The sequence below is a fragment of the Manacus candei genome, unplaced genomic scaffold, assembly GCF_025592945.1.
Source record: "Manacus candei isolate 608988 ecotype Guabito, Panama unplaced genomic scaffold, ASM2559294v1 h1tg000023l, whole genome shotgun sequence".
Taxonomy (NCBI): domain Eukaryota; kingdom Metazoa; phylum Chordata; class Aves; order Passeriformes; family Pipridae; genus Manacus; species Manacus candei.
Genome location: NW_026138071.1, coordinates 15,514,222 through 15,542,097, shown reverse-complemented (window position 1 = coordinate 15,542,097; position 27,876 = coordinate 15,514,222). Strand labels below are relative to the sequence as shown.

The window sequence follows — 27,876 nt, the reverse complement described above, 5'->3', positions numbered from 1 at the left end:
GGAGGCCAGATATAACTTTGAAAAGTGAGAGACTTGGGAATAATTTGGTACAGTGGCAGAGATGACAAATCTTGAGATGAAATTTTGGTTTATCTGGAGTACTTTTTCAAGGAAAGCGTAAAAAAAGCTTTTATGTGTTTAAAAGACAAAGTAAATAGTTTCTGATTTCCATTAAATCATGTTTAAGTGCTGTTAGTTGCCAAAATGCTCAGTGGCTAAAGGGGATACTGGCTGTACTGCAAAGTTCATCTCATTCAGCTGCTTTTAGTTCGTCTTTTCCTGAATGCTTGTTATTCGTGTTTCATTGTGTACCAATGCACAAAGCTTCCCTAGTGAACTGGCTTGCTTAATAAAATCTGTCTTGCAAGCAGGACAGATGTAAGCCTCGTTCACTGGAGTAGGTCTTGCCTGTATTTTTTTTTAGGAAACGAGCCTGTCAGGGCAGACTGAATTAGTACTGTATAAGCAGGTGTGATTGCAGTCGTGGTTCTGTACCAGTCATTTAAAGAGAGCTTGGGTTGTGATTTCTTTTGAGGGTTTCTCAGACTTAAACTTGAGGTGAAGCTGAAGAATTGCAAGTTCCAGAAAGACAGCTGGCCTAGTTTCCCAAGGACACAGTATCTGCAGTTTCTTTTGGCTTCTGTACAATTTCAGAGGCTCAGTGCTTTGAGAAACTGGGTTGAGTGGCAGATAATAGTGAAATAGCCCTCAGGAATAATCATCAGATTAGGCTTAGTCAAATGGCTTTACACTTCTGATATTTTTATTTAGTTAAGAATGCAATTAAAATAACCTAATTCAAATAAGATTTTTAAATGAAAAATACCCGTGCATGTCTGTTTAAAAAAAAATACATTGTGAAGCTTATCTGTTTTCTGTATGACAATTAAAAACTCATTTATGTTTTTATGGGCATAAATCTGCATCCTGTCATGCAGTGCAATATGTTGGTACTTTGCCAAAAAGATGGCACACTGCAGTGCTATGAATCTGTTGAAGTCCAAACAAATTTGTCTCAAGAAAATTGTTGAAAATACATGCCATTCTGATTGTACAAATCAAAATTACATCAATCTATTATTAATTAAATTAGGTTGCTTCAAAATTCATAGCAGATGCCTGGAATGACCTTACTTAATACTCTCAGGGCTTTAAGTATCTTCAGAGAACTTGGATTAGCTGACTGAGTACACTGTTAAAGAAAGAATGTCCTATGTGAGCAAGTTGTCCCGAAGGGATAAAACTGGTACATCTCAAATGCCCTGAAGGAAATACATACCTAAATTCATGTGATAAAAGGCAGCTAAGGTATCAGATAAGAATCTTAGAGATTCAAATTTCAAGATTAGTATTTTATCCAGATTGAGAAGTAGAGGATGTCATGTATACATTGCAAATATAACCTGTAAGGAATGCTTATAAAATATAACGTGGTTCAGAGTTAATATTTCAAGATGAAGTAATTGATTTGAGATGTCACTGTGATTTTTGAGCTGTAGCAACATAACCTACACAATTCCTTTGATGCTTTTAGAACTGCTAGCTTTGGAAGCTGCAGAGCAAACTGATGGAATTTTCCATCAAAATGGTATAGGTGGAGGTCTGAGAGTGAAGCCACTGCTGCAGCACTGTTCCTGGAGTCGAGATGTATTGTTTTTCTTCTATCCAATGCCTGGAAATTTTCAACCAAGCTTCTGTATATCTTGCACTTGTTCACACACAGCTTTGGGAGCATATGCTTATGTTTATAGTAGATATAAATACTTATGGAGTCTCAGAAATATTTGAATGACTGTGTGCATCTGTGAACCTGCAAACCTTTAGGGATGGATTTTAACAGGTGTAAATCTGCTTTTAATTCTGATGTGTCTGAACACATGCCATCTCTGCAAAGCCCATGTACACAATTCGATGACTTTGTAGAAAGAGAAGGCTGGCTGCCAAGAAAAATTAACCCTGTGTCTTGTGTCACTTAAGCAGTTTAATTGGCTTTCACACCTAAGGCTGAAATAAAAATGAGCTACTACTTGTCACCATGCTCTGAGAGACTGGTCTCATTGTAGAGTAACAACGTTCATCTGCTTCAGAAGATATTGTAGCAGACTGTGCCCTACTACACTGGAATTCAACTGCCTGACCACAGAAACAAGCCCCCCGGTGGAGTGCAGAGCCCTGGATCAGCTTCTCACATGCATCTTCCATGTCCAAAATAACTCTGACGAGGATTCTTGTGTGCTGGGTGGTTCCAGTCCTTACAACTTTCTTCCTTTCCATGGTCTGCAACATAGTTATGGTGATGCAAGAGTTTATTTTCTTTCCAGCTGGCTCTGAAGTGGGTGTCACTGATCTGATGTTTTGCAGAAATACTGAAACCGAGACTCCAGGATTAGGTATTGTGCAAACCTGGGGGGAGGGGAAAATGAAAAACAAAAAAACCCAAACAACAACAAAACAAGCAACTGAAAAACCCCCAGGTGTTAACTCAAGCAGCACCAAAAATGAAAAGGATTCGGTGTGCAAGAAGAAAGAACAAAAGAGGAGAGGCCAGTATGATCATAATTATTATACACAGTGGAGTGTGAATCAAATAAAGAAAGGATAGATGGAAAGACCAAGAAAAGAAAAACAGAGAAAGTGGTAAACAGAGGAAGGACTGAAGGGTAGGCAGCCTGGGGAATGTGCAATTCCTCTCCAACTTGAAGAGGCTGTGTGGGAGAAGACTGGAGCCAGTACACAGTCCACAGAAGAACAGACATCTCACTTCACATTTACAGAGTGTGGGTATAAATCATGTTTCTCGGATTGTGCCAGTTAAGCAACTCAGCCCCCGAAGGCAGGAGACTTTCCTCAGCCTCAGTTTTATGGCTCTGGTTGAACACTGTTTTATACTTGAGTCCAGTTGAAAGCCCTGGGTTAGAGCTAGGCTGTACAGGCTTCCAGCCCTGAGTTTTATAAGAAGTGATTTCATCTGTAGGAGCTTCCTGTTGTGCCCTGCCATTAAATGAGAATGTCCATTCAGGGAGGGAGAAGGATGGTGGGGGATGTACCAAGTTAAAATATGAACAGAAAGAGGTATTAATATCTCAGATAAGTCTACCAATAAGAACTCCCTTATTAGCGAGCCTGTGAGTCAGGGATGATGTTTCTTGATATGGTTTAGTTTCTTTTCCTGTTTCTTCTTGCATCAGGATGCTACTCTTTTTGTAACCAAAAACTCAGACATCAGAAGGTAATTTGGGGCCATCATTAGGACAAATTTTAACAAGTCGCTGGCTCAGTGTTGTCATCAACTCTGAGTACTATTTACAAAAAAGGCTTGTCCTGCCAAAAATGTGAGCTTCGTTTGATCAATGTATCATTATCTCCTTAAAAAGGAAAATGAAACAAATCAGTTCATCAGATGTTTTTTGTCTTTTCTATGTTGCTGTTTCTAATTTAGAAATTTGTTCTGAAACACTCCAGGGAGAGGGAGAAGGACAAAGGAATAATTTTTATGAGATGGCTCTTAAAATAGGGGATTAATGAAGTTTGAGATGTCAGTCCATATTATGATATACCTGGATGTGTCACTTATTTCTTAGGGCTCCATTATATGGAGCCATAAAAGTAAAACTGTCTTGATGCTTCCTGCCTACTTTTTAGATATTAGTCCTTGCAAAGAGTATGTATGTTTGCTGTTGGCTTTTTTTTTTTTTTTTAATCAGTTCCTGAGGATTTTAGTCATTTGAGGGATTTGAATATGTTTTCAAACTAAATAATGTCTCAGAAGGCTGTCTTAAAGTTGCTTTTTCACATTGGTGCTAATGCCTTTCTCATTTTTACATCATTAACATTTTTGTGACTGTGACCTACTCTGCTTCCATTTATGTCATTTGAATTGACTTGCTAATGCCTATTATCCCTTAACAACAGAGAGAAGCATGCCGATTAAAAAAAAAGTTATCTATGTGGAACTTCTTATTGCTCCTCTCCCACAGCCTTTATTGTATTTTCATACTTCTGGTGTCAAAAGAGTGGATTTCAAGTTAAAGACTTTTTTTCAAGGTATTCATGACATTGAAGTCAAATACTTCCCTTAGAAATCAGACAGTAGCTCTTACTGGTATAAACATATGCCGCAATGTACTCCCCTGCCCAAGCTGTAGACACTTCTTTCAGCAGCCTGAATCTGCGTCCTCTGCTCCCGTTTCCTCTCCCCTTTTTCCCTGAAAGCACTTATGCTTTTGTTTAAGCCCAAAAGTGTTCCTAGCCTGACCATACAATACTTTGCACTAGAACTGGGGAATTTCTGGAGCATGTGTTGCCTCTTCCTCAGTGACAAAGTGCTTTGCAAATGGCATTGGACTGTTGAGCTTTTGAGGGATTTTTTTGTGTGTTTGGATTTTTTTAATGGTCCATCATGACTTTCAAAAAAAAAAAGATATTTATATTTCAGGAGTAATGTCACTGGGATTTATCTGTTCTGATGGAATAACAGTTTTTCAGCTCCAGTTAAGATGTCTGAACTAAGAAAGATGATCAGAATAGAACATGCTTAGTAAAGAAATTTGTCGTTATGCAGGACATATCACATACTTTCTTTTTAACTTCAGGAAATTCACAGATGCTTTAATTTACTTTACATAAAACTTAATGTACTTGCCATATGTATCTCTTTCTGGTATTGCTTACTTGAACTATAATCTCCTAGGTCAAGGATTCTTTCCTAATTTGTGTATGTTGAGCTCTTGGTACTGTGGAGCTTGATGTCATTTGACACCTCTCACCATTACTGTAATACACATAGTCAGAAACAATCAGGGATCTTTTATATGTTTTTTAGACAAGCTTGCAGCTGCTTAAGTTCTCTGATTTCCCATTGTTCTCATTATTTAGGAACTCTTTGTCGTTAATATTATGACAAATGTACATGTATTTGAACTTTGGAAGCAAAAGCTGGCAGAGATACATATATATGTTTGTTAAGCTTTTGCCATTTCCAAATATATCATTTTTTCAATTATAAATTTATGTGAAGGCTATATAGAAATGCAATGAAAATGGCGTTTGAGAACTGAAAAGTTATGAGTCTTCCAGCATCTGTGCTCATGATAAAGAGAAAGGGTTAAAGGTTCCTGATATACTGCCTGCGAAACATTCCTGTTCTCCAGTGTTTGGAGAAAACAGAAAAGTAAGGTTGTTGTTCTCTTTTTTCCAACTGCAGTGAAGTAACTACTCACTGGGATGAATCCTAAAACACTTGCTGTCATCTAGACCTTATAATGACAAATTCTTGGATCAAAATAGCGAGTGAGTTGGGGCAATGGTGATTAATGGCTTGAACAAAAATAGGTTTTGCTGTGCATTTATAGCTGGCATGTCATGCCTTTGGTATTTGTTAGGACATTGAAGACTGCATACCTGTAGGACCTGTTGTGGTCCTTGAGGCTGCAGAAAGATTTAAGAATTTGTCTGTGAAGATCTGTGTTCAGGGGGAGAATTAAACTGACACTAAGTTCTTACAGCTGCCCCGTTCCTTACAATGACAAAGGTGCATGTCTTAAACAGCATGACATCTGGTTGCTGAGTATGTGCTCCATGAAAGGGGAGTACATTTGTCATCTCACCTGTGTCCTGGGAGGAGTTGTTTAAGTTAAAATGTCATCTTTGCGGGTGCAATGTAGGTCACCTCTCATGATGGAGTGTCACACCGAAGATCTAAGGAGCTGAAATGCAATGACATAATTATGTTTTCTTTTTCTGAATACCATAAACTGGAAGAGGAATACTGTTTTATTATTTCATTTGGCATGCAACAGAATACAGAGCGCTAAGTTTAATGAGATGTATAGGCCCATGTGAATATATGCGTGTAAGTTTGATGCATCTGGGTGTAGATATACAGGCAAGTAGTAGTAAGTGGAATTTGCTTCATGTAAGCACAAGTAACAAGATACCAGCATGAGCTGGTAGTTTCTAATAGTCCTTTTATGTGCATTTCAAGTACATGTTTACCATGAGAGATCTGCCTTATCCATAAACCAGGGCAGAATGAAATGTTGCTTTTCTAAATCCTCTTAGAACAAAACTTAACAGTGAGGGCTGGATGACAGGAAAAAGAAGAGGTGTAATACATATATGTGCTTATGTGCTGGTGGGAGTTATGATTTAAGATTTTGGGAGACTACAGTTGCTTGCCTCTGCTTTGAATCTGTGTCTGTATGTATTACAATTCACTGTAATCAACTTGATAAGCAGAAAAGACTCAGAGGAGAATAATTGAACTGCTTTGATTCAATGCTTTTCTATTCTGAGAAATTTCTAGAAAGCTCTGAGAGTTTGTCATGTTTTGTGAAATTTATCTACTGAGAAAGGGATTTGACTGTTACTCACTGGTCATATGCTTGACCATATCTTTTGCCTGTTCCTGTACGCCTGTATAGTAGGATCAGGTTGTTCTACCTCACTTCTAACTTGTTTTTCTCCTTCAAACTGGGATGATTCTTAGGGATTGTATTATGTGTTTTGTATTAAAATACTGTGGCCAGCAGATTCCCCAGCATGTTTGACATGTATTCAGAGGCTTCAGTATTCTCCTGACAAAGTTACCTCACCTTGGCTTTGATTACTGCCTTGAATTTTAGAAGTAAAGTGTGGGATTTGGCACTACCTGCGCTTCATAAAATGTGGATTACTGGTGCTGATCCTTTATGACAACAGGTAGGGAGGGTAGTTGTGGTTTTTATTGAAAAAAGGTCCTTCCTTTCACTTACTGGTCATTGGTTTAAGTCAATGTCTTGGAGGGTGCTTGTAGTTCATTAGTGTGGTATTACACATATCGTTATAAATTCATTGAGATATTAGTGATCTTCACTCTAGCTGTGATTTTAAGCAGCAAAATGCTACTGTTACAACATATATGCAAAAATATTTAGTGAGAAAAGCTGAGGATTAAAAATCACAATGGGTAGTACAATAACAATAAGGTCAAACCTTGGCTACTAAGTTTTGTCTTTTCCTTAACTTTATGTTTTTACTAGATGCAGCCCATTTGTTTTCTAGAGCTGTTTGTGCACAAAAAGCAAAGGACAAAACCTAAAGGATCCAAGCATGGCTGTGCAGAGAAACCTTTTATGAATTTGACAGTAGAATGCTATTATTGCTGTTTGACACTAATCTCTACAGAAGTCCAAACTGCTAAATTTTGGACTTCTTGGAAAGACGATTTTTCTTGCTGATCAAGCTGAAAATACACCACATCTACATACACAGTCCATTTTTCTTCAGTGACATCCAAACAGTAAAATTCTCCAGGTTTCTAAACATCAGCCAAAATATAAGCATGTCATACCTCAGTCTACTAGGGAGAGTTATATCAAAGCAATGTGGGAGGAGAGCATGAACGTAGAAAGAATCTAAGTGTAAACACAGTGTTTTTTGTATAAGTTGATGAATTCTGACTGGCTTCAGTTTGTTATTAGAAGTTGTTAGCTAGAGATAGTAAATAATGTATTACAAGTGCTCAAACTGTCGCTTCTCCAGCCTCCAGGTACAAGAGAGAAGATACGGGGAGGGTGGGGAATTTAAAACATGGAAAAAAAAGCCACAATCTCAGCATCTTAGCAGTAGAGCTGTATGTCAGCTTTTCTTTCTTTGACTACAGGAGCTCCTTGTGAATGAGACCTGAGTGCATTTGCCTTCAGATAATCTTTTCAAGAGGTCTTTCTTTTGTCATTGCTCTGTGGTTCTAGTGTGCCTGCTTTTGTGCTCTCTCTCCTCCCTTTATTTAGGTGTGTGGTGGTAGGTATGACACAGTGAACATTGTACCACTCTGTTATTCTGGAAGGTCAGCACCTGATAGCTTCTTGGAAAAAAATGCATTCACTTTTATGTCTAATTTACCATTGTTCCTTGCCTTGTTCCTTGTTCCACTTTCATCTTAATGTTTTTGCTTTCTTTTCATCTCTCCTTCTGTGCTTGCACAAGTGCATTGTGTGCCCTCATACCTAGAAAGACCACCATGCTAGTAGTGTGAAGGGGCATTCTGTGCTTTTATGGATCTCTGAAGAGGCCTTCTTGGACAAACATGGAAGTCAGGGTATCTCCAAAACCTTGGGACAGTGGGTGTTAGTCGAGTAGATGGGAGTTAGCAGTTGTTTTAAAGAGAGGGGGAGGAATTAAAACTGTGACTGTTTGTGCACTGAAGATCCCACTTTAGATATGAGCTAGATGACAGGCAAAAATATTAAATCTGTGATTAGTGTGTCCTAAGGCCTTCTGCTGCAACAAGGGTCTGGTCTTCTGTGAGACAGGATGTTACATACTGTTGAGAGGGAAATAGAAAGGATCTACAATGCGTTGAACTAGATAAATGGTTAAAACTGAGCATGCTAGTGCACTGTAATGGTTTTAGCCAGGAACTATCAAACATTGCCAACAAAGTGACGTTACAGTCATTACAAGTGGTGGGAATGAGGGAAGTATGCCTCCCGGTTTGAGGGAGAAATAGTCCTTGCTGTTTTGTCTTGCTGCAATGCATAAACCTACTACTACATGCTTATGGATCGTGTGAGACACTTCTGCAGTTAATAGAGAAATTAAAAAAAAATAAATTCCTCCGGTCCTCACAGAACATACAATTATTAATATTATTATCAGCATGAGACAACGTAGTGTTTATTGAGAATACTAGTCATCTTGTGAAGTCATCAGACTCTATATAAAACCCAAATAAAGTTTCATAGAAGTTTGGTGTTGCCAATCCCAAGTGTGCAATGAGAATGAGTCACATCTTCCAAGATTTGCTTTAAAAATCAGAGGTTTATTTTTAATTGGGTTTCATTTTTATTTGCCTTTTTATTTCAAAGCTGATTCCATTTTTATTTGCCTTTTTATTTCAAAGCTGATTCATTTTTTCCACTGTTACCAATGCCCATACCCCTCCCTTTTTTTTTTCTTTTTTTTTTTTTTTTTTTTTTTTTTTTTTAGAGAAGGAGACTCTTAACAAGAGTACCAAATATTTCTGGACATGTAACAAAGTTATGTAATTGCTACCAAGTCATGTTGGCAGGCAGTTATCGGAGTAATCCCCCTTTAGTGGAAGGGAGGAGTAGGAGGTTGTAGAATAAAATAAGATTAAGCTAAAGTTTCATGTGTGCTGTTTTGAGTAACCAACAATCACATACAAGAGAAGAGTGTTGTCACTGGAACAATATAGTTTATTCAGGACTGGGTACAAAATTAACCTTGTCACAAAAAATTTGTCTAATATTTCTAGATATGTGAAAATTTGTTCAAACTAGTTTACTTTTCAGTGTTGTCTTTTACCCATCCTCTCATCCCTTCACTTTTGTAAAAAACAAATTAGGAGATCAAGTAAGTCTTAACTCTATATATTTAACACAAAGCACTAAAGTGGAAGAATTATATAGATTACTAATCTTTAGTTCTCCATGAGGAATTATCTGACATAACTGCAAACTTCATCAGATAAAAATCTGTTCCTAATGATCCTGGATGTATTTTTTTTTCCCCCTAAATAAAACTCTTCTCTCAAGTATCCTTACTAAGATGTGCTTGAAAAAAGTCTGTTAGACTCAGAAGTTCTGTGCAGACCCCAGTTGTGGCATACTGACACACCATATCCCAAAGTGAGGGGCTGCAGGTTTGGAAGGTTCCTCTTTCAGTTAGAAGCTTTCAGATTATGGACCTTTTTTCTCTTCATAGGGAGGTTAATTTAAATTTTGAGCAAATAGTCTGTGGTAGATTTTAGTGCACCGTAGGTACTTGACGTGGTAGCAGTAGCATTGTAAATGTTTTTATTCCATGTCCAGTTTGGTCTTTGAGCTAAATAAAAAGTCCCAAACTATCTCCCTATTTGGATGTCTTTAAAAAAAGTCTTTTGTATCAGAGCAAATACAGCTGTGATGAAATCAAGCATTATGGAAAGATGGGACACTTACTTTCGCAAAACTTAAATTTAGCCTACCATTTAGATTTTCCCTGATACGCTGTTAGTTCTGTGGGGAGTAATTCTCTTGGTCAAAGATAAACAACTAGTTTAAAACCAGTTTCAGGACAGAAAAATTAAAATATGTTAGACTTTCTGTGAATTGATGACTTTCCTTTTTTTTTTTTTTGTGGTTTTGTTACCTCAAGTTAAGGTGGCACAAGCTACCGCCTGTTTGCATCACTTCTGCATAGCCTGGAGAGGTATCGTTCACCAATGGGAGTGAAGTAGCTTTATGGGACAAGACATATTTCTAAGCAGCTCGAGTTCAAACTCAGACCTTGCACCAAGTCAAAAAGGAGCTTGTGAGAACATTCCCTTTGCTAGATATATTGTGCAGAACTTTCTATTCTGCTGAACTAACTGTAGAAGAGAAACATGCTTTTGGGTAAGTAATTCCATGTGGAGGTTGAAATCTGTCTTTCAACTAGCTGCATAACAGAACGCTGTATGCTTGCTCCAGCTGTACGGAAGGAGAAATACAGACACTGTTTAGCTGATTTATTTTTAATAGCAATCCATTAGTGAAAACTGTGCTCATATGCTGTAGTTTAGGAACTGAGCAGTCAAATTAGGAAGTATTAGCACTGTAGGTGACTGTGATCTGGTTTTTTTAGATACTTTTTATCTTTAGGTAAACTGCGACAGAGAAATACAAATGCCAAAATCAGCATTTGAACTTTATCTTTTTTTCCTTGCTTAGATGGTAATTGTGACATTTTCAGAAGGAAGGCTATAAATAAAACTCCTTGTTAGTAAGCCTATTGGAAGAATATATTTCTTAAATATGAAAATAATTTTTTCTTATTTGTGAGCATACTGATGGTTCACTGTAGAAAATTAATGCGGGATTACTATATGTCTTTAATTTCCTTTTATCATTTTGCTGCTAAATCCTGTTGACTGATATTATGTTATGTAATAGTTTCAATAAGCATAAACAGTAGTAGCATTTGAAACAAGGAATGCTTTCATGTGCATTTTAAAGAACAACTTCAAATTTTTAAGCTTCTGAAATGTTAATGTGTTGCAGATTATACTGTATATTGCTTAGCTGCAATGTTAAAAGTGTGCATGATGCATTCAAAAAGTTCCTCTTAGGATGCCTTGGTAGGTCAAAAACATAAATGCTGTCTGTTTATATTTAGATGATTAGCTTGGAGAAAACATTTTAAATTACCTTTTTTTTTTTTCATGTAAGGCAACCTTAACTGGAGGAATGTCATTGGTAGTTTTTTTCAGATGATGAAATAAATAATAATGGAGTGCTCATTTGCTATGAATTGAATGTTATAAAACACTTTCTGCTATATGCAAGTATGATCATCCTTGGGCTGTGGTAAATTCCATTTCATAGGATTCCATTGCTTTTAAAATTACTATGTTTTTCTCTCTCTTTTTTTAACTAAAACTGATGTGTATCCACTGACCATAATTTTTGGTTACTGTCACCTTATTTAACTTTCTAAAGACAAGAAAGTGGCCTGGAGAGGTGTTTTCGTAAGGCAGAGTTTAAGATTAGTGCAGTATTTAGCTTGGTCTAGCTGAATGGATTAGATTTCAGCAAATTAGGTTGCATGTTTGTATGTGCTTCAGGACAGCAAATAGAACTACTTCATAAGCATTTATCCCTTGTTCTGTTCTCTCATTATACGTGTCTGTGACACTGTTTCTATGTTTTGTTTGGTGATTATAATTTTACACCTTGGGTGCTGTGTTCTTTGTGGTAGGGAAATGCTTTCTGATTTTTCTAGACTTTGCTTCTCTTTGTCATTTTGTATGTTCGGATATAGTCGCCATAATAATTCGCTGTGCTGCACAGAAATACATGTTGTAAAAGGTTTTAGCAGAGAAGCCTGGAAGAAATCTGGTGACTTGGTTGCTCCTGTTTCTCATTTACTTGATTGCAGCAATCTGTACTGAGAAATATTAATTCTATCTGAAGTTGGAGCAGTGCACACCTTCCATGCTGCCCTCAGGATGCTTTGTTAAACATCACTAGACATAATTTCCCTGTGCTGCCATTATCATGGTAATGTTTAGATTCACATTTTTCTTTCCTTTTCCAGTGTGGTTCATCTGACAACCCATGTAAAGGACCATTCTGCTGTGCATTGTCTGCAGCAAATGGCTACTGGGCAGTGCACACAGCCTAAAAATCTTGGGCTGTTCCTGACTCCTAGGGAACATGGCATAGGCAATGGGCAGTCCATGCTGGCCAGGCATGATCTGTCTGCAGCTCTTGGCTAGCAGATAGCAAGTCAAGCTGGCACAATTCTGGCAAAATGGTTTACAAGCTGAGAGAGAGAAGTGAGAGTCCAAAAATTGGTATCAAGCCTTTGGAGACAGTTGCAATGCGATGAAAACAAAAGAGAAAATTCTGTCTATTCAGAAAGTGGAAAAAACCTGACAAAAACAAACAAACAAAGCAAAAAGAAAAATCCAACCAACCAAAGAAAAAACAAACCTACCAAACTCAACCAAAAAAACCCCAGTTTTAGCCCATCAAACTGCTTTATGCAGAAGATGCAGCTCTGTCACACAATCTGCTGAGATGGGAAACCCAATAAAACTTGGAAACTTGTGCACCAAGTATGGTACAAATTTTGGCAAGAGCTGAGCAACACAAATGCTGGCAGATGAGGAAAAACTTCCAGGCCTTGCTGGTGGCAGTGACTACCTGTGACCCTGCTTTCGAGGAAGCAGGCACAGGGCTCTGAGTCATAGGGACAAGAGGCAGCAGTGGGGGTCAGAAAGGGTCCTGGAAAGGGGGTGTTTGAACAGGACTCTGAATTTGTAGTAAGTGTCTTGGTAAAGAAGGGTAGTCCATAAGTACAGAAGTACCCTGCCATCGCTTTCCCAATGATATCTCCTAAACATAGTAACTTAAAAAGGAAAGATGAAATCAGCTTTACAGGTAAGCAAGAATTTCTGTGGTGGGCACTGGTAATGAACAGTGTGCCAATAAAATTTATGTCAAAGGTTTGCATTTACATAGGTGAATATTCCAGATGCATGTACAGATTTCTTGATTTTGCAAACAGATATTTGGGTTTAGTCAGTACTTGAAAATTTGGCCTTTGGGGAAAAAATGCTTTTATGTTCTGTAATACTAAAATGCTTTGAGCAAAGTTTAAAATTATTATATTCCATAGCTGAGGGAACATTGAGATCTTTTGGAATGACTTATTCAAATATCCTTATGGTTGATGGTGTATTTGTATTTGAATAAATTCAGGAAAGATTCGTCCTAAGCTGTTTCTATCCAGAACTGCTTTAAAGAAACAGGAAAATATAATCATTTCATCACTTAAAGCTGCTTAAACCTTCAGGGGAAAAAGGGTTACTACTTAAATTTCAGATGAAAGGAGTGTTTTGTGAATTCATCTGTGTCATGTATTCATACCTGAATTAAAATGAACCATGATGTACTGCACTTTCTCAGGAACATTACATAAACTTCCTTGTTCTAAACCATGCACAAGTTGGAAATGTGCATACAGAACTGAAAGAAACTTTGCAGTAGTTTCTCCACAAGCAGGAAGCCTAATATTTACACAACAATCAATAGAGTAAAGAACACGGAGACAAGCAGCACTCTCTCCTACAAAACTTGGTTTAACTGGTAAAAGAAGGTAGGATCTATATGAACAACAAGTTTCTTTTTAGTAAGACCTGTACAGTTGGGGATGGGTTTGGCTTGAATTCTGCGGAACCTTGTTGGCCAAAGTTTGGAGTTGTGCAATTAAAACAAGGGATTGTTTTTAAGTATGTTATATCTGGAACAGTTTTCTCCTGCTTTAGTTTCTGGGATTTTGATCCCAGAAAACTACTTTCAGTAGTGTTTTGGTGAGACTCTAAAGAAGATTAGTTGAGGAAAAATCTGATCCCTGATACAACTTACTTTGCAATAGATAAGGAGTTTCTTTATGTATTATTGACTTATATCTTCCTCTGATTGTTTCCTGTCATGTTGATTTGTTTGTCTTGTGTGCTTTTAGGGAGAATTTTCCTCGCTGTGGGCAAATAAGTAAAGGGAAGCAAGAATGCATTGACCTCAGTGCAATTAGAAAGGGACGAGAGGTGACAGGGACAGTATACTTATTATTTCTTGTTATTGTCTGATCTACAGGGCTAATAGTATTATCTGACAATAAAAGTTGGTAGTTTTCAATTGAAGCAAAAAGTTTCAGGAACTTTTTCAACATCCTTCCTGTGAGGATTCAGGAAAATATTGTTTTTCCCTAAATTCTGTGGTTAGTCACATATGCTACCTACAAAGAATGGTTGACAGAAGGACCTGCCTGTCCGCATACCCCTGGAAGAAACTTGTCCATTGGAAGGGAGCTGGAGTATTGAGACTGTGCTAAATGTTTTGGTTTTGAGAGGAGACATTTTGCTCTTTTACCCTGCCTGTCTTTTTCGCTGCTCTAGTGTTGTAGGAGACCAGGTGTGTGTAGGTGGCAGGTATGGCATGAGCTTTAGACGTAGCATGCTCCTTTCCCAGGCTCGTCAGGAGTTTCTGGTAGGTTGTTGAAATCTCGCTGAGGATAAGGACTGATGATTTGCAACATTTAAGAAGGGTACATTAATAAATCAAAGATTAGGTGGATTGGCTTAGGAGATTCTTCCATATACAAAGAGTATATGAAAATATCAGAAATTCCCTCAAAATTTTAAGAATTCTTCAGAGCGGATAGCATCAGGTAACCTTAATTGGGTTTTTCTTCATTCAAGCGTATATGCCCTCAAGTTACTCATAATAGCTCTTTGCAGAAGTGACTTGAAATTTAAAACAATAATAAAAATTTAAAGTAGGCAAGAAATACTTCAGCTAATAGACTGACAAATTAAAAGTTACTGAGGAATGTGGTCTTGCAATAAGATGTAGTGTGCAAATCTGTTGCTTTTTGTAGTAATGCAACCCAGACAGTGAAGTTCAGCTTATACTATGAAACCAAATTTAATTTTGTAGTCTTAGTGATTGAAATCTGTGTTATTAGGTAATTTCATTAACAGTTATTATCAAAGAGAATTTCTTTCACGTTTCAAAGGGCAGTGTTCCCCAAAGAACTTATATACACCTTGCAGGCATAAATCCAAACCAATGTCCAGTGTTCCTTGATAAAGTAAATTGCTTTGTTTGAAGAGGTAATGACTGGTACAACAGCGATAAGTGCAGTTATCCACAAGTGATGAAGCATCTCACCAGCATTAACAAAGGGTACTTCCTGTATGTTATTTTCAAAGCCCACCTACTGGCCATCTGGATCTTCATGTCCATGCAGAACTTCATTTGATACTGCTTTCTTTTTTAGCACCCTGCTTGTATGAGTGTGCTTGTGTGGTGCTAGTATAAAAAGAGAGACTTTGATATGTAGCTAAACTACTACTTCCAAAGTGATTTTTAATCTTTTCCTCTGATTTTAGCAGGTATTTACACAGTAACTAAAATATATGTCCCTAGTGATGCTGTGCTTTGTGCTAAAATGAAGTTGATAACTAGATAATCAGACTGTTCTTTCTACATTTTTATGACGAATCTGAGGAGAGACAGAGCTTTCAGAATAGAGGACAGAAAATTTCTTTTTGAACTCTTCCCCTTTGTCACTGTACAACAATACATGCATTGTTAAATGTCAAGACATTTGCTCAGTGCAATGCCCAAGTTTGTCTCACCATATCTTGCTCCTTCTTACCTGTATTTCTTGTTCTTGCTCGGTAAAGCACACAGTCCTTTCACTTTATTACACAAAACCACAATATTGCTTAACAACTTGGGATGGTGTGCTCCTTAAGCCTGTAGAATAGTCTGTTTTGATTGATTGAGAAAAGGCTAATACAATTAAAACCCCAAAACAAAACACTGCCCCCTGAAAACCCTAAACTTGTCATATACTTCTGTTGTGTTCAATTTAGAGTACTTTTTGTTTATTCTTGTAAATAAGCCAAATTATAATATATCCTTGTATATAATATGTAAATTTAAAAATAGAATTATAAATATTGCAGGGTCTGGAGAATTAAATTACTTTTGTGTTGCTTAAGATTACTTAGGGATACAGTCCTACTGTGTTCTTAGGAAAGTAGTTCTTGCTGACATACCAGGAGGCCTTCATGAAACTAGACTTAAAGGGCAGAATGCAACAGTTACAGCAAGAGGCTAATGAGTCAGCCACAGGTCAGCTTTTCCTTTAAGAAGTGTGATGTACTTATAAAGCAACATCCAATGATTACTTTAAAATAAAGATGTGTTTTGTCTAAATTTGTCTAAATGTGTTTTGTCTACAGTTTTGTCTAAATTCCTTGGCTTTTTTAGGTTTGGGTTTGTTTTTTTTTTGGTAGCTCATTAGAAGAATTCTCAAAAGATGGCTAATTCGTGATCTTAGTAGTGTTTGGCAATGCTTCCAGGCCTTGCTATTAGGTTGATTAATGTGCTTTGTCTCCAGTGTAAAAATTAATCAGGTTTTTTTTATATTAACAATAGCTCTTTAGGGACTTGAGATACCATATATTGTATCTGTCTGTCATGATGTTGTGGTGGCACAGCTGAAAGAGGTAGAAATGTCAATAATAGGTCTAAAAAACAGTTCTGAAGTGGTCTTTGAAAAGCTAGTGCCAACTTCCTGAAATGACAAGTAGTAGCACAGCAGAACAAGAAAGCACATGAAAAGAGAGTAATTCAAAGTGTTTAAAGCTTTTGAAAAGATTGAGGAATAAGGATAGATTCAATCCTATGGTTTAACTGAAAAAGTAATTTATATGCTTATGTGATTTTGATGGCACTGAAAGAGTAGCTGTTCAGCCAGTAAAAGATGTAGGGAATACTGGGAGTAGGATGTCCATCTCTCTTTTCCAGTCTTTTTATAGCTTATGGCATGTGCTAAGCTATAAAGCTGAGTGACCAGGTTTTACAAGGTTCCCTGTGAATATTATTCTTTACCTTTAAATTTTTATCTTGTAATTCCGTTTTTGTTTGAAACTTTGCTGCTTGGTGCACTGGAATGAGCAGTTGGCCTCTGAAGTGATAAACTGTATTTCTGACATGCTTTTAAACAAAAGGCTGATCACCATCTCCACTGCCTATCAGTTGCATAATGTGCTGTAGGTCACACTCTGTCACAGGCACATGCTTCAGCTCAAAGTGCCGTGGCTGGCTTGCTCAGTCTTTATTTTTCACTTGTGTGGTTCCTCTGAGGCTGGTGAAATTAATCTAGTGGACAAGACCATATGTGAGAAATAGGTTCAGCAATCCACAAAATCTGGTCTTTGTCCAATTTAAATGAAAGATAAGTCTTAGAAGGGGGGGCATTTTCATTTTAGTTCTGCATCTTGAGTGCAAAGGAGTCCATGGGGAGTGATGTGCATTTCTGATTAAATAGAACTCCAGCTATTGAACAAAATTAATCAGCTTTTCACTGAGCATACTCAATAGTAAAGGTATACTTTAAGATCAGCACTGTTAGAGACTATATGATTACTCTGTGGCTCTTTGCTCTTTAGATTTTTAAATTATCATAATTATCACATTTAAAATACATTTTATAAGTTTTAATATTAAAGTACTATTGAAAAACAAATGAAACTGATATTGAACACATGAAAATAGGCTGCACTGAGTTATTGCATTCCTTTCTGGTCTTCCTTTAAAAGTCCTAAGCCATTTGGTCTTCTTGGCTTTCTGTTTGCTTTATTGAATAGAATGCTTTGGTTATTGGTTTTCCCAATATTAAACCTTTGGAATACCACTCATTTCTTCCATCTTAACATTCCTAACTATAACTCCAGTGTATCAAACTGAGGGACACACTTAACTTGCAGTATTTATGCCTCAAACATTTGTAGTGCAGTGAGGGCTTCAGATATTAATTTCCTTTTAAATTAGTCTTAGCAGTAGCAGTAGGAATGGTGGTCTATGCTTGTGTCTAAGAGTCTTAAAAACCTCATTGGAATGTTTATTTCAAAATTGTCTATATCAAGTCAACTCACAGATACCTTTCAAGCAAGGCTTTCCCTGCAGTGGAGTTAGTCAGTGGTTCTGTCCTGGTCACCAGGTGACATTGGGTATTCTCCTATTTGGTTGTTGCTGTTCCTTTGTGTGCAGTAACCTTGGAGCTACTTTTAGTGGCATACTTTGTGCATGTGTGGTGATTTGAAACACATTTCATTACATGAAAGGTCTTTAAGCCAAATGCTTACTTCCAGCAGCTGTAAGTGGTATCACTTTACTGTTTTAGCAGTTTGCTCTTGGGACGTTAAGAGCAGTATCATTTTACTTTTTGAGTTGCTGTTCAAGTTTGGCCATTGAGAAATAATATCAGATAATGAAAGGGAGGGGGTCCTATTACAGCTTAATAATAGTAAAACAAGCAGATAAAACCAGCTAAATAACCCTTTTTCTTCTCCTTATGAAGCCAATTAAATTAAAAGTAAAGACTTCCTATACTATGGTGTGATACTTAAGAGGCTACTAATAGTCTTAATGTTTCAATAATACATTACCAGGATCTGAATAGCTCTTTGAGTTAAAAGGAATGAGCAGTTTTTGTGGACTGGGAAGGTGAGCTGATTACAGAAAAACTAACCACAGAACAAACATTAGAACTTTCTAATACTTGGTCTAAATAGGAAAGATCCATCCAGATACATTTAACATGCTAAGTCCATAAACCTAGGGATTTATTTTGCTAATAGTTGGAGGGCTAGTTGTAAGATTTGGGAAATCCTTCTGTTACAGCTGTTTGAGAAGTACTTTGAGATGTAGTTATGCAAGTCTAACAAAATGAGGATCTCAGCACCGTATTTGCTTTTTCAAATTAAACAAAGACTTCTATTGGAAAGAGAGGAATTGTTTCTTGTAAATCCAGACGTCAGGAATTCAAATCCTAGACCCTTAGAACAGGGAACGTATAAGAAATATTAGGAAGCATGTCAAAGTTTCTATGAAGTCAGTATTTTGTATCCAGTTGTGAGTCATTCTGTGCTTAAAAATGATATAATTCCATCAACTGAGAATACAAATCCAGGGGGAATTTTAAGGCCTTTCATCAGAATTTTAAAACCATGATACCCTAAGGATTAGTTCCCAATGGAAACATGAATGTAAATAACGATGAATCTGATAATGACCTCTGCAAAATTACACAAACTCCTATTAAATTGCATCTGGAACAATTGCTCACACCAAAAGGATCAAAAAGCTGAAAGATGGACTTACTGGAAAAGCAGCAAAGTTTCTTAATTTGAGCTATTACAAGGACATTATATGGTGACTGTAACAGCTTTGCCATGCTCTATCCAGAGCCCTTTGCTCCAAGCAGCAGTGCAGCTTCTTTCTGCCAAACTCCTTGAGGGAAGGCTTCCTGCATCTGTGCCTTCACACCAAGGAAGTCCTTTTCTCACTGACTAAAGTGCAGCTAGGAAGGATTAAGCTAGTATAGCAAGCTAAACCAGTTAAGTCTCTGGTTTTTGTGTTTATTGCTAGAAGTTGCTAGATAATCTCATTCCTCATATTTTCTGAATATGTGTTAATCTTCAAATACAACTTGTCCTTGATGTTATCAGTTTCTTACATTATTTCTTTTTGAGTTTTATCTGAGATCTTTTTCATTGAAAATTCTTTTCTAAAAGTCTTTCCCCTATAAAATGATCTTTCCATAACCTTTTAAATTGAAGTCTTTTATTTCCTACCCCATCACATCTTTTTTTTTAGATTGTGTTTCAGAGGAGATTCTTCTCTCCCAAGGTGGGAGCAATTCCAAACATATTTGATAAAAATGTCACTGGGACTGAGTCTGAGGCTGCCACTCAACTCTTTTCCATTTGAGTTTTACCTCATTTCATTGTGTGTGGACTTCTTTCCCTTCCACTCAGGCTTGACTGAGTAGAGATCTCATTGCAGTTACAACTTCCTCATGAGGGGAAGAGGAGGGGGGCAGGCACTGATCTCCTCTCTGTGGTGCCCAGTGACAGGACCTGAGGAAATGGCCTGAAGTTGTGTCAGGGGAGGTTTGATTGGATATTAGAAAAAGGTTCTTCACCTAGAGGGTGATTGGACACTGCAACAGGCTCCCCAGGGAAGTGGTCACAGCACTAAGCCTGACAGAGTTCAAGAAGGATTTGAATGGTACTCTCAGGTACATGGTGTGACTCTTGGGGATGGTCCTGTGCAGGGCTAGGGGCTGGAGTCAATGATCCTCGTGGGTCCCTTCCAACTTGGCATATTCTGTGATTCTGTGACTATGGGGGCACAAAGATCAGAAACTTGATTTTGTTCGCAGATTTGTCTTTTCCCTTCATGCCCATCTTTGAGAGATGTGGAATTGGACTTGGCAATCTGTCAGAGGGGATGTGCCAGACTGCATTTTTCTGTCTGTAGCTGGAGATCAGTGTGTTGGCTCACGCTCCCTAATCCAGCAGTTGCTGCAGTACTAGTGGGGTGGTGCCCAAGTCCTAGCCTTCCACTGCCCCTGATGGATGCTTTTCCAACAGGGATGTTGTGTCCTATTATCGGGCATCTCTGTTAGAGGCTGTTGATGCCTCTGAATAAGACTCCGTGAGAGGAGAGCACTCTCCCTTTTTGAAATGAGCTCCTGTCTTGCTGGGCATCTGCCCAGGTCATTTGCTTAAGCTGTGCAATCTCTGTGTGATTGAAAAATTCTGGAGCAGGACCTGTTGAGGCAAAGCTGAGGTTGGAATAATGAAACTTCGTGAGAGTGGGGAAGTAGCTTATTTAAAATATTGTCATGCCCTCTTTTTGATGAAATTGAAAATTTGAGGAAATATTCGATTAATATTTTGATAAAATATTCCCACTCTTGTTGTTTGTTACGATTGTTTGCATAATGTCCTTTAGTAACTGTACATGAGTGATGGCTGAGGTGCTGAATTAAATAATTGTGATAAAAACTTTTTTTCATCCTTGTCTCTCTTCTTCTCCCTCAAGCCATGGAATAGTATTTGCTCAAAAGAACAAAAAAGTAGCGGTTTTTAAGAATTTTATTTCCACTTTAAGCATCTTTGCTATAGATCATTGAATTTGTAAAATTAGAATGAATCTGTTTTTAATTTCAGTTTATCATTAGAATGTTCTCACTCAGCTGGAAACTTGCAAGCTAGAGGAACAGACCTCCACTGTTACAGCTTGCCTGTTCTTTCGTATGTTAACATTTAATATTTTTGCTTCTGTGTGAGCTCCACAGTCAATTCAAGGCTTCTTAGCAAAAGCAGATTTTGTCCAATGTGAGTAAAAGATCATAATCCTCGGTGTAAAGTGTTCTTTCTGAAGTGTCAACAAAATGTATTTTGGCATAGAGGCCAGGTTGTTGAAAGCTGAGGGTTTGCAAGAGGCTACTGTAGAGGTAAAAGCAGCCTCAAGTGGGATGTCAGGGCTGTGGGGAGCAAAGGCAGGGGGACAAGACAATTCAATGAGTGGGAAAGGGCATGCAGGAGTCTTTCAGCAGGGAAATCTGGTGAGGAGGAGGAAGAATCATCTTTCTCAGTCTTCCTTCCCCTCCTGTCCCTTATCCCCTTTCACTTGCTTTCTTGCTAGAACATTTCCTCCTGACTGTATTATCCTGCCTTATGGGAACAGACGAGTCAGGGGCTGCTCATGGGGCAGGAAATTAAGGGGCTAAAGCTACTCCTGCTGCTGGGGGAGGATCAGGCAGCAGCCCATGGGAATAGGTTTTGTGTTCATGCTGCCACTAAGGTGTTGGGAGCAAGGCAGCAGTGTCAAGTGGAGGGTGAGGGGAAGGCTCTTGGATAGGAAAATATTCCTTCAGCTGTCCCTGGCAGCTGCATGCTTTGTCTGCTAGTTGGCTTTGCAAGACAAGACTCTGCTTTACTGCATTTTTTTTGTACCAAACCAGGGATAATCTGCTATTTATAATCATCTTTATAAATTCTCTAACTCACCAACAACAGAATTTAAGATAGAAAATGTAATACTTACTTTGATCCCATGTGTTCTGTCCAATCAGGAGCAGGAGCTGTGGGAACATGGAAGGATTTAAACATCTAGGACTGGAATCTGAAAGGTGCCAAGTATCCCAGGGCTGAGTGCCCTCAATTCCCATCAGTTGCAAGTTACACTGTAATGTGAGTTAATGGATTATGAGCAGAGAGCAGTGGGATTCAGCTGTTAGTCTGAGCTTCTACACATAGTCTGTGTAGGAAGGGTTATACTACAGAGAAAACAGATCTGTGTGGCTAGAGGGAAAAGTTCAAGGAGAGGATCCTCAGGTTTTTTCCTAAGTTGTGTTGTGTTCCTGTCATTGGAGCAGCACTTTACTTGAGGTGGTGAAGCACTTGGTGAGGAAGATGAAGCATGGAAATTCCTTATTCCTTCCCACTTTGAGTGTTTTTGCAAATATGAAGAGATAATAAGGTAAGCATCTTGGTGCGACAACTGTATCTGGGATATGGGACTGGAGTCAACTTCTGTGTTTATTTCTTGTGCTACAGCAGGCAGACAGTCTCCTCTGCCTCTGTTCATTGCCAGCAGAACTAGGGTGGGCAGGAGGAAACACAACTCTCTTTTGTATTTGTCTTTATTTTTGAGCAAGGCTTTGATTCAAAACTTACTATATAAAATAACTTCCGTTAAACCCATAGATTCCATACCGACAAGTACCATTCAATTACTAAAGAATAACCATTTCTCAAGCATTAAAATTGCTTTTCAGCTGTTCTTTTGTCTCTATGGCTACTTTAAGTGTAACAACAAAGCAGTAGGTGATGTTGTCAGCCAAAAAATCTGTAACGTTCAAGTGACTGTTGATAGCAACAAAATGGATGCCAGTGCAATGTCACTTAGAGCCAGTAATAGATACTGCACTTATGGCTGTAGAATAACAGCATGGGACATTTTGAAGGAGAAAATATACCGGAAAAAGTAAGGTTGATACAATTGGCAGCTTTTATAAATTATACATGAAGTACTGCTTTAAAATTCAGCAGGAAACTGTAGTTTACCATCTCTAATGGAATGAATTGCATGAAAAGTGAAGAGCTCCTTGTATGTACAATATGTGCCACCTGGAGAGGAGCTCAAGCTTTTTTCTCAGTTTCTTGATGGAAGAGAGAACAAGAGTCGCTTTAGAAAAGTGAGATCCATTCCTAAAGGGGATAAAAGTTAAAGTTCTCATCTGGCTTTAGATATCAATCCCATGGTGGCCAGGGGTTTGGATATTTTACTGGCGTGTAAAATTGACAATAATTCATGGGGAAAAAGCTGTGAGAAAAATCAGACTGAACACTGCTGAGACTAGTGCTGGAAACCAGCTATGAGAGAAAAATTTCAAAAAAGGATGATTGATGTTAAAGCAGGGAGAATAGGAATTATAGTAGGTTTTATGTAGTTGAGACATGCTAAATGAGGAAATTCATTCTTAAAAGTAGTGACAGATTATTTAAGGAAAATAAAACTATTATTTTAAGCAATTAGTGTCTGATATTTGACAAATCTATATGAACTGTTGGTGCTGGATGTACTGTGGGAATTCTGCCTCTTAATATGTATGTATGCATGCTGTCAGTGCAGCGTGTACCAAGACACCTTTTGGAATCTTAAATTAGCTGAATTGGAGTGCCACTTTCTCCACTTAATGTATCATGTTATTGCTCCATATTTTGTAAAAGTGTCACCTCATTTATTGAATATGAAGTTCTCGAGTGTTTGAACTGTCTGTTATCAAAGAAGGCTTTTCTCCTCTATGAGAAAGATGGAGAATGGAAAGTGCAACCAGTTGTTCTTCAGAGTCTGACTTGACAGCATCACACAAACCCTCTCTTAATGCAGGCAAACAGAACAGCTTCATTCACTGACAACAGCACAGGGTACCATCTTGATGTCTGTTTTAGACTTCAGAGAACTGGAAGGATACCCATGTGGTCTTTGGTTACTCGTGGATCCAGTTATACCTGTTTGTGTCCTTCCTTAATGAAGATAACATTAATGTATTTTATTTGTTTTATTCTAATAATTTAGCTGCTTGCACTATGAAACACATCCACCTCTTGATGAAAGTTAATTTCCATTTTTATTTTAATTTTTTTCAGATATAAAAGCTTTCTGAGCAGTCTTTTGGTTTTCAAAGTCTGTAGATGAACCCAAAGCATGCATGTAATTCAAATAAAATAAGAGAGTTATTGACACTCCCAGTTAATTAGACTTAAATCTCTTAGTGAAACTGAAATTCTAACCTACATCATCCTCAGCCTTTCATATGTTGACTTCTTGTGTGACAAAACTTAATCTGAGATCTTACAGCATTTATTCCTTTGTTTGCTTACGACTTCTGCTGTACAGTTTGAGAGCAGATCTGCTTAAGGGAGCAATGCAGCCACTGCTCTGATTAACATTGGAACATTTCAAATAGCACTCTTACAAGATATTTCTTACTTGGTGTCAACAGCTTCATAGCTGTCCTGTGAAAAGTTCAGTATTAGTTTGTATGAACTAATGACATTTTTGTCTCGGATATTTTCTCCTATATTTTTTTAAAGCTTATTCAAATATGTACCTTTCAAAATATGGACTGCTTCAGGAAGCTCTATGTGGGAAGCACTCATGTGGCTCTCTGCAAGGGGTGTCTTCCAGATCAGTGCTTGAACTTATTTTGTGTTAAGCTGCAATGATGAAATGTGTAATGATTACAGGAGCAGGGTCTCGGGACAGCAAGTCGCCGTGGGTGGGGTGGGGCCCTTCAAGGCAGGGTCTCCTGCTGTGCTGTGAGAGTTACCAACACCAGTAGGCACGTGGTGCTGAGGAGAGATACCAGTCAGATGGGGAAGAGTTACTCATCTTGCATACTCTTAGCAATTCTGCCGTCAGCACATTGGTGTGATGTCAGGGCAAGCAGCTGAGAATATAGTACATGCTTGACTGTCAACTGAAAGGCACTGCAGAGAAATTCACAAATATCAAGATTTCTGTCATATTTACTTTTAACCTGCTCATTCACTTGTCAGATATATTCAACTATCTGTAAATCAGTAAAAGAAGAGAGAATAGTGGAAATGTATGTGAGACTGAAACAAACCTGGGCAAATAAATGTTCTTGATGAGGTTAATTGGTATGGGTCACTGGAAGTGTGGGACTGTAGTTGCCAGGTCACTTAATGAAATGAATTTATTTTTTTCGTGAGAGACAGGCTAACAGCAGCACTTCGGACTGACAGGCTCCTTTTTGCACAGTGGTTATAATACAAGTGCTGAAGGCTTCTCTGTACCCGTGTGCTCTCCTGAGGACAGGTTCATATGTAATAGTGCCAAATGTGACTGTATGTCACTGAAGGCCACCAGGTAACTCCAGACTGACCTCAAACTGAGCAGTGCCTGCTTAAGTCAGTATCCTCTCAGGCTCGATTCTGGGAAATCAAATCTGCTCACTCAATCGGTGAAATTTTATATCCTATTTCAGCCCTCTTCCCTTTACTTGAATCTTTTGGGAAGTGTTTCCCTTCTGACATGTTGTGTGTGTTTAATGTCACTGTGCCAAAGTTGTTCAACCTACAAGCAAAGCTATTAGTGCCCTTAAGTCCAGCCCTATAAATTCTTCTGACAACTGAAATTTATGTACAATTTTTTTTTTTTGCTGTGATTTAGCACCAGTGACAATTTTCTTTGCAAGCCAAGTATATGTTTATACTTTTGTAATGTAAAATTTCCATTATAATTGAAACTTGAAGCAGTGGGATTCCAGAACTTCAGGGAAAGGTGGACCATAGGTCTATGTTGTTCTCACCACTATTAGACAGAACAGTTCTTTCAACATCTAGTTGCTGTTGAAGGATGAACTTTGAAATGCCTCAGCAATTGTTATAACTCCATCAATTAGTCTACACAATTAACAACTATGATCTTTCTAGTTATTTTCCTCTATATTTTCTCTCAAGTAATTAAAGTTCCAAACTATAAACAAGTTCTTGACACTTGTCATTATTTGCTAATTACTCTGCAAATATCGCATAATTTTCCTTACCCTTCTTTTAACTATGAGATGTATTAGGAATTTTTGTAGTTTTTAGTCAATAGATCTGCTCAAAGATGTGATTTTCTTTTTGAGATACTCACATATACAGAAAATACGCCAAATTCCATGGAACCATGAGCAGTCTTTTTTTTAACTTCTCCTGCCAGCTTTTCACTTTACCTTTACTTATTTTCCCTCTGTTCTGAGTGCTATTTATAGTAAAGCAATTTTCAAATAATGTGGAGTTTGACTGACACTGTAGATTTAAGGTAGAATTCTTGTTTTATTTCATGTAGATGGATTGGGTGATTTGAGATTGGCTGTCCTTACTTTTCATGATTCAGTGATCAGCTTTTAATCAAAATGTTTTGATGTGTCCAGTAATAGTGGCTGAAAGTTGCCTTCACTCTAGAAAAAGTAGATATAAATCCTTTGATAGATATCTTGCTTTGTTGCAACTTGCACAAATCCTAATGTCCCTAAATGAAAGCTCTTTCTGCTTTTTGTTGATTCAGCTCACAGTGCTTTCCATGCAAGCAAATTCTTACAGTAGGTGTAAGGGGCATGGCAACTGGCAGCTGTGTTCAGGGTGTTTTATCATGAACTTTGCTAGGAATGTATTATGGAAAATTAGCATTTTAAATCAGATACCACTGATATTTAGGAATAAAAATGTAAATCTTGTATTTACTGCAAAGATTAGCAACACTTCTCTTGACTATGATGTATGTTTGTCCTTAATATGAAAATATAAGTTTACCCTGAGTAAAAGTGCCCAGTTTCATTACAACTGTGGATCTTCCCATTGCATGTGCAGTGGTAGCATGACTCTGTAGAAAATGCTTTGACAAAAATAGTATTTATATAAAGTGGAAAATTCCACTTGCAGGATGGGAGGGAGTCTTAGCAACCTTTTTTTCCCAGAATTTGCAACTGCTGCTGTATTGAGAACTACTAAACTATTCAATTGTCAACAACCAAATTTGACAGAAACGTAAAAAGGTTTTCTGCTTTACTTCTCTGCAGGAATAGGTACATAATTCCAGAGTAATTTTTTTAGTGTTTATATTGTTTTCTGCACTTCAAATGCAAAAAACTGCAAGTACCATCAGAAAATAAAAATGCAAATTTCAGACAGTAATAAGTGATCTTGTTCCTTAAACTAAAGCCTTTTACTACTTTATACAAAGAAATATTGAACTATTTCTATGTTATAATGTTAAGCTTTTGATAACTTTGTGGAGGAAGGACCTAGTTTTGTGCTGTAGAATGGACCCGATAAAATACACTGCTCTGGGAACATCACTGATGTTAGCTTGTAACATATGTTTGTGGGTTTGTTTGCATCTGATAACTTTTTTTTTAAATTGATCTCTTGACCAAAATGATAAAACTCTTTGTGAAAAAGTTGAAATCAAGCAAGACCTAGCTTGTACTTCATAAAATAAAAGTTTGACGCTGACTATAAATACCTTATTGAAATCATTGTACCTATTGCTGGTCATTTAATCCTCTCCTTGTCAGTGTGGAATTGCTTCTCTTGGGTATACAGCACCATTTTATTCAGTCTTGATACAAATACAGGTGTGATTGACAATCTCAAATTCCCTTGGGAGATTATTTCCACAATTTGATTCATCTAAAAAAGGCTGCCACCGTGAACATTAAATATCACCCAGAATAATCTTGATGTCAAGAAGCTTTCTCAAAATATTCAGACCTGGTTTTCTCACTTATATCCTTTAATTTCAGTTCTCTCTATTCTCCAAAGCTTTTGGAATTCTGCACCTCAGAAGTCTTTTAAATAACTGTACCCCTTCTTGCCTCTACATCTGTCATGTATTGTTCCAAGAGTGTCCATATTTAACTTTTTGTATTTTCTAGACTTCCCAGAGTGTGCTTTACCTCAGT

At 37.6% G+C, this 27,876-nt stretch overlaps 1 protein-coding gene across 14 annotated transcripts in view; it reads left to right on the top strand.

Moving 5' to 3' along the window:
• Positions 1-27,876, top strand: part of ZNF385B (zinc finger protein 385B) — a 163,163-nt gene that overhangs the window by 66,345 nt on the left and 68,942 nt on the right. The window contains exon 1 of one of the 14 annotated variants that reach the window (XM_051787304.1): positions 10,279-10,376. The exons of 12 other annotated variants lie outside the window; for them this stretch is intronic. In XM_051787304.1, coding sequence (XP_051643264.1) covers positions 10,367-10,376 — 10 coding nt within the window. In that variant the 5' untranslated portion in view covers positions 10,279-10,366. Of the gene's footprint in view, positions 1-10,278; positions 10,377-13,394; positions 13,624-27,876 lie in introns of those variants that run through there. One more of the 14 variants, XM_051787306.1, reaches the window with a different exon arrangement.